At 39.5% G+C, this 14,229-nt stretch overlaps 1 protein-coding gene across 4 annotated transcripts in view; it reads left to right on the top strand.

Moving 5' to 3' along the window:
* The window catches only part of Gpat3 (glycerol-3-phosphate acyltransferase 3), a 63,359-nt gene that overhangs the window by 32,981 nt on the left and 16,149 nt on the right, over positions 1-14,229 (top strand). For all 4 annotated transcript variants that reach the window (XM_090343287.1, XM_090343289.1, XM_090343288.1 and 1 more), the window contains 2 exons: positions 7,774-8,044; positions 13,780-13,854. In XM_090343287.1, the coding sequence (XP_090199413.1) occupies positions 7,774-8,044; positions 13,780-13,854 (346 nt within the window). The remainder of the gene's footprint in view (positions 1-7,773; positions 8,045-13,779; positions 13,855-14,229) is intronic.

Raw genomic sequence — 14,229 nt, 5'->3', positions numbered from 1 at the left:
TGCTAAGTAATGCACTTCTATTTGGAGAATATAATGTAACCCTTCTATTAATTACAATAAAATATATAAAAATTATACATGATAACGATAAGTATGATTAGCTAGAACTAAGGTAGAAAGAATTAGGGATCATAAGGCATGGGAATCAGAAGCCAAATTTTCCCCTCCCTCCCTCCCTCCTCCCTCTCTCCCTCCTTTACTTCTTTTCTTTTGTGCCAGACCTGGGGTTTGAATTCAGGGCTCTGGCACTGTCCCTAAGCTTTTTCACGGAAGGCTAGTACTCTTCTGTTTGAGCCACAGCACCATTTCCTGTTTTCTGGTGGTTAATTGGAGGTAAGAGTCTCATGAGTTTCCTGCCTAGATGGCTTCTAATAGGGATCCTCAGATCTCAGCCTCCTGAGTAGCTAGCATTATAGGGGTGAGCCACTAGTGCCCAGCCAGACTCTTCAATTAACCACCACAAAGCTGGAAGCAGAGCAGAGGCTGATCCTCTTTCTCTACCTAACTAGATAGCTGGAACTATAGACACAGACTTCCATACCCCATGACTTGCTTTCCTTGGGTTCTTGATTTACTTAGCACTATGGAGAATTCTGTCTTGCTCAAAGGTTTCAGTAAGAGCTGAATTATTTTAAAAATAATTTTTTTAAAAATAATTATTTTATTAAGTAATTATACAAAAGGGTTTCAATTCTAGAAGTCAGGTTATGAGTACAATATATCTTTATTTATTTATTGCCAGTCCGGAGCTTGAGCTCTAGGCCTAAGCTGAGCACTGTCCTTGGCCATTCTCAAGGCTAAAGTTCCACACTTGAGCCACAGCACTACTGCTGGCTTTTTTCAATGTTGCAGAGGAATTGAACCCCGGTCTTCCTGCATGCTAGGCAAGCACTCTACCAGTAGGCCAAACTCCTGGCCCAAGTACAATACATCTTGACCGGGTGTCACTTTTTTTCCCATTATTCTCCTCTTTCCCCATTCTAGGCCTATCCTCAAGTTATGTAGTTCAGTTTTGACATAAGGTACATTGAAAATAATGACTTCATTTGCTCACACTTCTTCCCTTCTTTTGTGTAAGCCATTTTTGTTGCCTTCCCAAGCATGTGAACGTGTCAGCTTTCTTGTATTCATTTGAACCAATAAAATATTGGTTGTTCAGAGGAACTACACTGCTACATCCCTCCCTACATATACAATGCCAGTTCTACCTATGAGACAAAACATGTGCCATTTATCTCTGCGAGAGTATTTTTAACCAATCCGCTTCTCATGTTTGGAAACACTGGTAGGGTAAGAGTCTGGTAGGAAAGCTGTGGTGTCTTCTTTTGGTCTGCACTATATTTGATTTCCTGCTTGCTTAGGGAGGCTGCTTTACAACTAGAGGACAGAAAACCCAGTGTGATTTATAAATGGGCACTTGTTCCAAGAGTTGACTCTGAAACTTCAGAGTTAATCATGTTTGAAATAGTTTTAATTTTTGCCTCCATTTCTACAAGGCCTTCCATAGCTAGTGTTATTTATATGCCAGTGACTTGAAAGCACAGGGTCCCAGGGCAGCTTGAGCAATTAGTCTCTTGCATTAGATAGAGAGTTGGTTCTAATTTTCTTTTTTTCCCTGTATAGTATATGTCATTTAGTCTGAGGATAAAGTTCAAACGTTTATGGCTTGACTGACTAGCTTGTGTAATCAGTAAAATTTTCGTAGAATCACTGTTTGTCCAACTGAAGAAGTACAGAGTGCCCTGAAGGATCAGAATTAATCTGTGGAAAAGAACTGAGTTGTCTTAATGGCATGAAGACCAGTACAAGTATTGAGTCTGTGTTAGTTGGCCTGATACCCATGTATATAAATATGTATGATATGTAGATGTATAGGTGAGAGACAAGAGAGAGAGAGATTTCTTTGTACTGAAAGAAAGGTTTTTCTTTTCTTTGTTAACTTGTTTTATTACCTGATACATGGGTGTTCCACATTCATGGATTGCTTTGACTATTACTTTCTTGCTTAGATTAAGGTGAATTTGATTAGTAAGTTTTACTTCTGTAGTATGTCTCAAGGAAGGAAGTAACATTATACTTTCAATAGTACTGCATTTGGTACACAGTTTAATACGCCTTTATTTTTAGATATTATATACCTAATATTGTAGAATTCTTAAGCTGATACCTGCTCTTTTGCAATGTTGACATTTATCTTACCTGTCATTTTTGTAACATTTAATTGCCATATTTTGGTTATAGCACATATGCATCTGTGAAGTTTTTAACAAATATACCAAGATCTTCTTTTTTTTGTCAGTATTGGGACTTGAACTCAGGGTCAGGGCACTGTCCTTGAGCTCCTCTCAAGGATATTGCTGTATCACTTGAGCCATCACACCACTTCTGTCTTTTTCTGTGTATGTGTTACCGAAGAATTGAACCCAGGGCTTTGTGCATGCTAGGCATTCACCACTCTCCCACTAGGCCAAACTCCTGGTGTCTACAATATGTTAAGGTACAAAAGAATCTTATCATATCGAAGAAAAATTAAAAGGCTGTAAAGTAAGATGTGATCCATTGTTGAAACTTGGATTAAAACAAGGTATTCCTGAAGAGATCTTATTGGGACAGGGATGGGAATGTGGCTTAATGGTAAAAATGCTTTCTCAGAAATTGAGAAAGAAAAAAAAAAAAGAAATTGAGAAAGGCCTACGATGCATGTGATGCATCAATACCAAACCATATTGGTCTTGATACTGTGATTAAGTAAGTGATTCTTTTATGTCCTGAAAAAAATGTGCTGAGCTATTTGGGATAAAAAGCCTGAGGTTTGCAATGTATCCTAATTCTACACATATGGACATAGAAAAACAAAGCAAAGATTGCAAAACAAAGGCAAAGGTGAGCCTGAGTGAAATGACCTAATGTTGCAACATTTCTGTACACTTGATATTGATTTTTTTAAAAAAGATCTTCCCTAAATCTTGATGCTTGTGACTCATGCTTTTCATCCTAGCTACTAGGAAGGCTGAGATCTGAGGACTGTGGTTTAAAACCAGCCTGGGAAGGCAAAAAAGTCCATGAGACTTTTATCTTCAGTTAACCACCAAAAAAGCCAGAAATGGAAGCTGTGACTCAAATGGTAAAACAATAACCTTAAGTGAGAAAAACTCAAGGATAGTGGTCAAGCTTCGAGTTCAGGCCCCAGGATGGTCACACATGGAAAGATCTTCCGTGACGTTATTCTAGGAGTGGAATTATAGAGCCATGATTTTGAATGTCTATAAATCGACTCCACAGTGTCAAGTCCTTTTCTAATATGGTTGTAGGAATTACATCCCCATTGCCTCTTATCTTCACCAATACTTGATGTTATCAGATTTAGAATTCTATTTTTAAAAATCAATTTATGTGTACAAAATAGTATTTCAGGGGCTAGGAATGTGGCTAGGTGGTAAAGTGCTTGCCTACCATACATGAAGCCCTGAGTTTGATTCCACACTACTGCATATACAGAAAACGTCAGAAGTGGTGCTATGGCTCAAGTGGAAGAGTGCCAGTGAGCAAAAGAAACTTAAGGACAATGCCCAGGCCCTGAGTTCAAGCTCCGGGACGTGGTGGCTTACCCTTGTAATCTTAGCTACTCAGAAGGCTGAGATCTAAGGATCTTGGTTCAAAGCCAGCCTGGGCACTAAAGTCTGGGGGACACATTTCCAGTTGACCACTAGAAAACTGAAAGTGGCACTGAGGCTCAAGGGGTAGGGCGGTAGCCTTGAGCTGAATAGCTCAGGGAAAGCTCCCAGGCCCAGAGTTCAAGCCCCCTGACTGACACCCCTCCCCAACCCTCTCCCCGAAAAAGTCAAAATAGTATTTCATACTTTAGTTGGATTTTCTTGCTTGCTTGCTTGCTTGCTTTTTTGGTAGGCCATTGCATTCGGCTCTTGAATTTTCTTGATTGTATTAAGGCTTGACTTTTCAGATGTCTAGCCATTAAAGCTTTTTTCTAAGAATTGTTTGCCATCTTTCTGGGCTCTGGTGGCTCAAACCTGTAATCCTAGCTACTCAAGAGGCTGAGATCTGGTTCAAAGCCATCCTGGGCACTAAAGTCTGTGAGACTCTTATCTCCAATTAAGCACCAGAAAACTGGAAGTGGCTCTGTTATTCAAGTGGTAGAGCACTACCCTTGAGCTAAAGAGCTCAGGAACAGCACCCAGGCCCAGAGTTCAAGCCCCATGACCAAAAAAAAAAAAAAAAAAAAAAAAAAAAAAGACAAGAAAAGAAAAAAGAATTGTTTGCCATCATTTTAGGCCTTTTTTTTATATTTCTTTTTCCTAGTAATTTCAAGTGAACATGATAGAAGTTTATTATAGAAGAATGATGGCATAGAAAGAAAGCATATGGCAAAGACATGATACAGGAAGATGGCCATTTAACCTTTTTCTGACATATTGGATTGTTTTCCTGATAGATTTTGGCCTTGGGTTAAATCGTGAGAATCAGATGAATTTCTTCTTTCCTTCCTTCCTTCCTTCCTTCCTTCCTTCCTTCCTTCCTTCCTTCCTTCCTTCCTTCCTTCCTTCCTTCCTTCCCTCCCTCCTTCCCTCCCTTCTTTCTCTTTCTTTCTTTCTTTCTTTCTTTCTTTCTTTCTTTCTTTCTTTCTTTCTTTCTTTCTTTCTTCTTTCTCTTTCTTTCTCTCTCTCTTTCTTTCTTTCTCTTTCTTTCTTTCTCTCTCTCTCTTTCTCTCCTTCCTTCCTTCCTTCCTTCCTCCCTCCCTCCCTCCCTCCCTCCCTCCCTCCCTCCCTCCCTCTCTCTCTCACTCTCTCTCTCTCTCTCTCTCTCTCTCTCTCTCTCTCTCTCTCTCTCTCTCTCTCTCTCTCTCTCTCTCTCTTTCTTTCTTTCTTGTTGCAGGGCCTGAACTCTGGGTGGGTCTGGGTGTTGTCCCTGAACTCTTCAGCTCAAGTCTAGTGCTTTATCACTTTGAGCCACAGGGCTACTTCTGATTTTCTGATGGTTAATTGGATATAAGGGTCTCACAGACTTTTTTGACTGAGCTGGCTTTGAACCACAATCCTCAGATTTCAGCCTTTGGAGTAGCTAAGATTATAGGCATGAGCCCACTAGCACTCAGCTAGATGGATTTCTGAATGATGAGTTTCGTTTCTATTTCTTAGATTGCTATGCCAACGATTCTTATTGTCCCAACCTTATGTCTTCATTCTTTTGCCCTTTTTAATTCACTCATCCTTTTGCTGTCTCCTTGTTCCTGTTTAAACTTGTCAGACGAGTTTTGCTTTATCAGTTTATGTTGCCATCTACAAACTGTAAAAATCAAACATTTCCCTGCCTTTTTCTCTATGACCCTGTATCGCATTTTATTCTATGAAAAGGAACCCTTACTCCTGTTAGGGAAAGGAACTACAAAGGTTTTGTATGGCTCAGTATAGCCTGAAAACCCATTCTTTGTCAATTAAATGCGTTGTAGTTATACGTATGATTTTGAAAGATGTGTAAGTAAACTAAAATTTTTATTTACATTTTGGGTTATGCAGAATAAACTAGGTGATGGGGTAGAGAAAATATTGCACATCAAATATATAGGGCTGTGGTGTTGGCTTCTGTTTATAGGTCTCCTTTCTCTTGGCTCAGTTAAATATGAGGCAATTTAAAGTTGCCTTCTTGTCTTTGACCTCAGGAAAAATAGTTTTTAGGTTTATCCTCTATCCCTAGTGTATTTCATTCAGAGATTTACTGAATGGCTTGTACTTCCTTTCACCTCTAGACAGTCAATACATTGCTAAATAGTAAAAGGTCTTGCATTGCTAAATCCTGGCCAGTAAGCTGGATTGAGTAATTTGCTCAGAAAGGCACTGCAGTGCCTACAGGGCAGTCACTCTGATCCATCCTTTGATGACTAGAGGTGAAAAAACGGTCAATCCCATTGACTCACACCTGAGAAAGATGACTTAACTGTATTTAAGGATGTTTTGCTCTAATTCTTAAGGTTCTAGGGAATAGTTTTGCCTCTTTATTGTTCTATTTCTTAAGAGATAATGGTTTTGCCTCTGCATGTGTGTATGTGTGTGTGTGTATGTGTGTGCGAGTGCACACGTGCGTGTGCTGTTTATTTATTTATTTATTTTATTTGCCAGTAGGTTTGGGCTCTGTCCCTGAGCCTCTTTGTGCTCAAGGCCAGCACTCTACCATTTGAGCTATACTGCCACTTCTGACAACTGGAAAATCATTTTTTTCAGTTAAAAATTATATTATTTTTAATTTTTAATGGAAAATACAGTAGCAGTATATAGAGGAAAATCTAATTCCATTACCCAAAGATAACCTCAGTATTTTCTTCTAGGTGTTTCTCTTTCACATTTTTTTTTTTTTTTTGGCCAATCCTGGGCTTGAGCTCAGGGCCTGAGCACTGTTCTTGGGTTTTCTCAAGGCTAGAGCTGTACCACTTGAGCCTCAGCACCACTTCTGGCTTTTTTCTATATATGTGGTATAGAGGAAAGTGTTTCTTTCTGCTTTTTTTTTTTTTGCCAGTCCGGGGCTTGAACTCAGGGCCTGGGCATTGTCCCTGAGCTTCTTTTGCTCAGGGCTAACGCCCTATCACTTGAGCCACAGTACGTACCATTTTCAGCTTTTTCTGATTATGTGGTATTGAAGAACTGTTCCTAGGTCTTCATGCATACTAGGCAAGCACTCTACCACTAAGCTACATTCCCAGCCCCTTGCTTACTTTTTGTTTGCTTCTTACAAAATTTTATAAATTAGAACCATCAGAGCTAGATGCTGGTGGATCATGCCTATAATCCTAGTTACTCAGGAGCATCTGAGGATCATAGTTAGAAGCTAGCCCGGGCAGGAAACAGTCATGGGCCTTGAACTCAGGGCCTAGGCAGTGTCCTTGAGGCTTTCTCAAGACTAGGGCTCTACCACTTGAACCACTTCAAGCTTTTTTCTACGTATGTGGTACCAAGGAATTGAACCCCAGTAGTCATGCATGCTAGGCAAACACTTTACCTGACACTAGACCAAACTCCCAGCCCAAGTGTGAGACTCTTATCTCCAATAAATTGCCAAATGTGGGACTCCTATCTCTAACATACTACCAAAAGAACTAGAAGTAGAGCTGTGGCTCAAGTGGTAGAGTTCTAGTGTTGAGCAGAAGAAGCTTAGGGATAACACCTAGGCTCTGAGGTCAAGTCCTAGGACTGGCACAAACAAACAATAACAACTTCCAGTATCCACATGGCCATTTCTTGTAAATACCTATTTCTACTTTGATTAGGTTTTGACTTTATGGTTTTTAGCAGGGAAAAAGAAGTCTGCATGGCCGGGAGTTTGGCCTAGTGGTAGAGTGCTTGCCTAGCATGCATGAAGACCCGGGTTCGACTCCTCGGTACCATATACATAGAAAAAAAGCCAGAAATGGTGCTGAGGCTCAAGTGGTAGAACTCTAACCTTGAGAAAGTCCAAGGACAGTGCTCAGGCTCTGAGCTCAAGCCCATGATTGGCAAAAAAAAAAAAAAAAAGTCAGCTTTCCTGCGTAATTTAAATCTACAAGTAGGGACAGTTTGTATCTGTGAATTCTTTGACTAGAGTAAGTAGGGCAGAAATCTAAGAGGAGGATTGTGAAGAACCAAAGTCTTGCAAGCACTCTTCCACTAGGCTAATCTCCTGGCCCCAAACATTTTTTTTTGGTATCTTATAAAGTTAAAGTTGCTCCTTTTGTTGCTTTGCTTTTCTATGGCACCTAATGTTTGGATGATTTTCTTTTTCTTTTTCAAGGTATTATCCAAAGAGATGAGTCACCTATGGAGAAAGGACTCTCTGGTCTGCGAGGAAGGGACTTTGAGCTATCTGATGTGTTTTATTTTTCCAAGAAGGGACTTGAAGCCATAGTAGAAGACGAAGTGACCCAGAGGTTCTCCTCAGAGGAGCTAGTGTCATGGAATCTCCTCACAAGAACCAACGTGAATTTCCAGTACATCAGTCCAAAGCTCACTATGGTGTGGGTGCTGGGCGTGCTAGTACGCTACTGTGTTCTCCTACCCTTGCGGTGAGTCACCTGCCTGATAACCTATGGTATCATGCAGAACATCTTATTGCATGGTGTATGTATGTCATAGCCACATAAGAAAACTGTGGTCCCAATTAAACTTCTAAAGAAGGAATGTGCTATTTCCCTTTCACACTTTTCTCTAAATAAAGATACACATATACACAATCAGAATTAAATATATGTCATAACAATCTGGGTACATTTTAGTATTACAATCATGGATCCTTTGAGGATGGATAGAGAAGGAAAGCTAGAAAGCAGAGGAAGGATGACGTATAGGACTGAGAACATGGCTTAGTGGTAGAGTGCTTCCCTAGCATGCAGAAGTCCTGGGTTCTATTCCTTAGTACTACATCTACACAAAAGGCTGGAAGTGGCACTGTGAGTCAAGTGGTAGAGTGCTAGCCTTGAGCAAAAGAAGCTCAGGGACAGTGCCTAGACTCTGAGTTCAAGCCCCAAGATTGGCAGAAAAAATAGTTTATAGTTTCATAGTCATCAGAGTGTCAGCTCTGTCATCTTTACGAATCTGTATCATTTTTTCCAAATTGAGATAAATTTTATTATCAGTTGAACTAGAATCTTTAGTTTTGTTAGCTTTGGTTAAGAAACTGTCAATTTGTTAGTGATTGTTAGTGATTCACACTGTAAGGTAAGAGTATGTAGAAATATTTTTCTAAGTCATAGTTTCCCTGATACAAATTTATTTTTATCTATACCAGTGTCACTAACTAATAAAATGTATATCTGCATAGTTTCTCTGTAAATTTAGATAAGAGTTTATTGAGGCTTAGATTTTTGGCAGATCAGTATTTGTGTTACCCATAGAGTCTGAAGATATATTTAAGGAATATATAAGATGAAGATTAAAATATTTTGTCATAAATGACTAAAGAAGCCTTGACCAAACCTCTGCTCAAATTCTGTTCAATTATACCAGAAATGGTGCTGTGGCTTTAGGGGTAGGGCAGTAGCCTTGATCTGAAGACCTCAGGACAGTGCCCAAACCCAGAGTTCAAGCCCCACTAACCCATCAAAAAAAATTCTGGTTGTATTACCTCAGTTGTAGTCTACGTAGCTGGAAAAATAGATTTGGAAAATTTGTAGGTAGGAAATAAGGACAACAAATTTTAAAGTAAAAGCAGATGTTTGTTTCTTACCACATTACATTTTGTATAATTATTAGACATCTAAATGGAGATGTTGAGAAAGCACCTGTTTGTATGAGCATTCCGTTCCAGGAGGATTACAGGTTGTATATATAAATCTGAGCTGAGGGCCGGGAGTTTGGCCTAGTGATTAAAGTGCTTGCCTAGCATGCATGAAGACCCGGGTTCGATTCCTCGGTACCACATACATTGAAAAAAGCCGGAAGTGGTGCTGAGGCTCAAGTGATAGAGCTCTAGCCTTGAGAAAGTCCAAGTGCTCAGGCCCTGAGCTCAAGCCCAGGACTGGCAAAAAATAAATAAATAAATAAATAAATAAATAAATAAATAAATCTGAGCTGATGCTCATGTAGATATGAATCTGTATGATTTTATAGCTGCCCAGAACCGAAAAATTCCATAAAATTAGTCATCACAAAGAGAGAGGCCTTCAGAAGTGTGTTTGTTTTACTCAATTCCCCAGTGATCACTCATTGATTTTGGTTACAAAGTTCCACATTAGGTGTCCTTCTTTTTCTAGACCTCAGTACATCCTTCAGGTGGACTTCAACCCACTTTCTGGAAGCACAGTGTGGCCCTAGGAACAGAGGCACTGGGGAGGGGGATGAAGTGTCTGTTCAGCATGCTGTTGCAAGGAGTAGGCCAGAGCGCCAGCTGCAGTATTCGGTTGGTGATTGGCTTGCTCCATTTCCCTAGACATCGCCTTGGCATCCTCTCAACAGAGCTTTCCAAGTAGTTGCTACCCGCCAACTGCCATTGGCACATGAATTGAAACCTCTTTACCATCCCTAGGGTGCTCTGTACTTGCCTCAGTCATTTGTATTACAGAGTATGGCATTGTATAAGTGTAAGCAGGTTTTACATATATATATATATAAATATATATATATTTTTTGCTTAGACTTTAAGCCAAAGCTCTCCAAGGAGGGGTTCCTGTACTCGGGATTATCCACTGGTATACAGGAAGGAAATAAGTTTTTCTTTACTAATAGTTCCCAGCTTATTCTTGAAAAGAAATGAAGCTATAGAAAACTGTAATTTATGCTCAGTTCTTGTGTGCTATTGTAGTCCATGGGTCAGGCAGCATAAACCAGGTAGCTTGAGGAAGGACTGAGACAATCTCCAGCAGAGTATTTCAGATGCTTTCAATGGTTGAAAGGATAGGAGGGAAAGACAGAGAATTACTGCAAAGTAGGAGATTGTGGTTTTTATGATGAATTCCTACAATCCTTGCTACATAAGAGACCGAGATTGGGAGGACAAGGGTTCAAAGCTAACATGGGCAGATGAGATTCAATCACCATAATAACTAATAAAAGCTTGGGGAGTGGTGTGGCTCAAATTGTAGAGTTCTAGCTAAGCAAATAAGTAAGTGTAGGGTCCTGAGTTCAAACCCTAGTACTGAAGGAAAAAGAAAATCTTCTAATCTGAGGACAATTCATGAGAATTTATCTATGAGATCTTTCATATTGGCTTAATTTAATAGGGAAGCAGAATTTGCTAGCTTGTCAATATAGAAAATAAAAAGTTTCAACAGTTTGATCCCAGCTGTTAAACACATAATGTAGTATCTTCTAATTTAATTGTAATAACTACTGATCCTCAAGAGGGCAAGATGATGCAACTTTACTGGAAAACTTTTGTATAATTTGATGGATAAAGCTCAACAATTATTTAGTTGTTATCATTGGTTTACATGCAGATCTGACCATAAAGACATTAACCTCCAAATTGCCATGTCAAAATATATGCTAAACCATGACTTTAGAAAGTTTAGCACCTTGGGGCCAGGAGTTTGGCCTAGTGGTAGAGTGCTTGCCTAGCATGCACGAAGACTGAGGTTTGATTCCTGGGTACCACATACATAGAAAAAGCTGGAAATGGTGTTGTAGCTCAAATGGTAGAGCTCTAGCTTTGAGAAAGCCCAAGGACAGCGCTCAGGCCCTGAGTTCAAGCACCTGCACTGGCAAAAAACCCCAAAAGTAGTTTAGCACTTATAAAGGAGCCTATTGTAAAAGTTTTTTTTTTAGCCGGGGGTGGGGGGGGTCAGAGTGGGGGGTGGGGGGTAGGGGGGGCAGTGCTGGTCCTGGGGCTTAACTCAGGGCCTTGACATTGTCCCTGTGCTTTTGTACTCAAGGCTAGTACTCTACTACTTGAGGACCAGCTCTAGTTTTGGCCTTTTTATGAATAATTGGTGACAAGAATTCTTGGGTCCCCTGCCCGGGTTGGCTTTCAGCCATGATTCCCAGCTCTCAGCTTTCTGAGTGGCTTTGCTGCCACTCAAATATCTTCTAAGTGTACACCTTCAATGACCTAACTTCTTTCCACAAGCTCCCACCTCCTAAACCCTCTAAAATGCCTCTAAAATGCCACTGGCTTAGTGATCAGTCCTTTGGGGGAAGTTAAAACCCAAACCATAGCAGTTATTATCTTAAACTTACTGAAAATACAGGCCCAAGTGTATTTGTGAGGATTGAGACCACTGTTTTAAGCTATTTTTTCTGTATTAAATTATCCTAAATTGTTATATTAAGCAATGATAATCCATGAAAAGACAGAAGACAAATAATTACCTATAGGACAACAACTATCTATAGAAAGACAGAACATGCATTCTGGAGCCAGAATACATGGTTTCAAATTCCACCTCTGCTGCCTATTGGCTTTGTAACCTTGAGCAAAATATTTAATTTTTCAAGGTCTAGCTCTTTTGGGGGGATGTTGATGATATGATTGCTTCAGCAATTTGGGGAGATGATTAAATATATTAACTATAGAATTTAGACCATTGCCTGATCCCCAGCATGAATTTCTGGCTTATCATCATGGAATATAAAGCTTACTGGTTGGTTAACAGAAACGATTGCACTCTCAATGTCTAGTCAGGCAGTAAAGATAATGCATAGGAGGTGTTAACTCAGCCAGTCTAGACCCACATCATCCCTCTGACTCTACCATGGCCACTCCTCGTCAGGTGACTGAAATCCCATCTATGCAGCAAAAGACAAGGCTTCTAAAAAAGAGAAGATAGGTAGACTTCTTGTTGGATGTAGGACAACTAACGGTCTTCTATTTTTTACAAAATGAAATTCTTTTTTTTTCCAAGGAGCTTATTTTTTAATTTTTTATTTTTTTTGCCAGTCCTGGGCTTGAGCTCAGGGCCTGAGCACTGTCCTTGGACTTTCTCAAGGCCAGAGCTCTACCACTTGAGCCTCAGCACCACTTAGGGCTTTTTTCTATGTATGTGGTACCAAGGAATTGAACTCGGGTCATCATGCATGCTAGGCAAGCACTCTACCACTAGGCCAAACTCCCAGCCCTACAAAATGAAATTCTTTAAAGAATTTTATTAATACCTAAGGGCATGGCTTGAATATTACTAGGCCACTTACGGAAGAGACCAGGAAGCCAGAGTTCAACCCAGTACTGAGAGATACAAAGAAGAATCTTATCAATAAAATGTGATTATTAGAACCCTCACTATATTAGAACAATTTTATGGTGTTAGAGGCTTAGTTATGGCTTAATTGGTAGAGTACTAACCAATTGAGTGGGTCTCCAGTCTGGGGAGAAAAATAAATGGAACAATTTTACAACTCAATGTTTTTCTTTTTGAATAATCATATTAACATTACTGATAATGATTGTTTTCCCCATAAAGTGATTGGCAAGTATATAAAAAGCACTTTAAAAATGTCTGTGTGGAGGCTGGGCGCCAGAGGTTCACACCTGAAAATCCTAGCTAATTGGAAAGCTGGGTATCATAGTTCAAAAGCCATCCTGGGCAAGGAAGTTCTTGAGACTCTTATCTCCAATTAATCACCACAAAGCCAGAAGTGCATCTGTGGCTCAAGAGGCAGAGCTCTAGTCTTGAGTACAAAAGCTAAGGGAGAGCATAAGGCCTTGTAGTCAACAATGCCTACATGGTGATGAGTTTTATTCTTATTATAACAGAATCTTTTACTATGTTCCTTTACTCTATCTTTCATAACCTTTGGATGACTACTCAGATTGAACTTGACATGTTTTCTAAACAAATTCCCAAGCCTCTATGCTTACTTAGTTGAGTTACATGTACATTTATTTATTACTTTGAAAATTGTACTATACTTTATATAAATTATTTTGAAACTTTACCTTTTGTACACAAAATGCCTCATGGAAAGTTTATACAATCATGTCAGAATATTTTTTATTAAAGAATTTATTAACATTGATTTTTACATCGTATTTCAAATGACTTGTTTAACAAACAAGTGTTCAAGAAGGGAATCTCTATATACAATCACTGGCACTTCGTTTTTAGAGCATAATCAAAATTAGGCCAAGGGTTTGTATATCATAGATACATATTAATTTACGGAATAAAACATTATAGAATCATAGGTTTTTATGCCTATGTAGTTGTGTTTATATTTCCAATACCATGTCCATAGCATTGGGTATGCAAATATTGAGTCCTCGCTCTTGTATGTCAGAACATTTTAATAACTATAATATGTCCCATCCTGTGGCTGCTTGATCTTACTTACAGTTTCCTCATAATGAGACTTTGCTTTTCTATTTCAGAGTTACCCTGGCTTTTATTGGAATCAGTTTGCTGATTATAGGAACGACACTGGTTGGGCAGCTGCCAGACGGCAGGTGAAATGCTTCCTTCTATTTAGCCATAAGTGGGGCTGTCTTCTTTTCCTAGATGTGCAGATATTTACATATTGCATTCAGTTTGTGGTCTGAACTCACTTATTAGAATTCATCTTCATAATCTTCATCTGATTTCTATATAAATGGAGACAAATTGTTTTTTCAAAGGGAAAATGAACCTGTAGACTATTGGCAGGCACAGAAGGCTGAGACCAAAGAAGCCTCAGCTCACCTTGGCCAGGCGTTTGCCACAGCCTACCAGGCTAGTACTACTTTGCATTAAAGTGTTGTTGAACTATTTCAGCTGTTGCCTTTGATCCCAAATGCATGGGTGAGGCTGTAAGAAATTGAACTGTGTGCTTGCTGAGCAGAACA

This window comes from Megascapheus bottae, chromosome 13 (assembly GCF_031878675.1).
Source record: "Megascapheus bottae isolate mThoBot1 chromosome 13, mThoBot2.hap1, whole genome shotgun sequence".
Classification (NCBI taxonomy): domain Eukaryota; kingdom Metazoa; phylum Chordata; class Mammalia; order Rodentia; family Geomyidae; genus Megascapheus; species Megascapheus bottae.
Note: the sequence above shows the minus strand (reverse complement) of the source record. Positions and strands in the feature narration are given on the sequence as shown.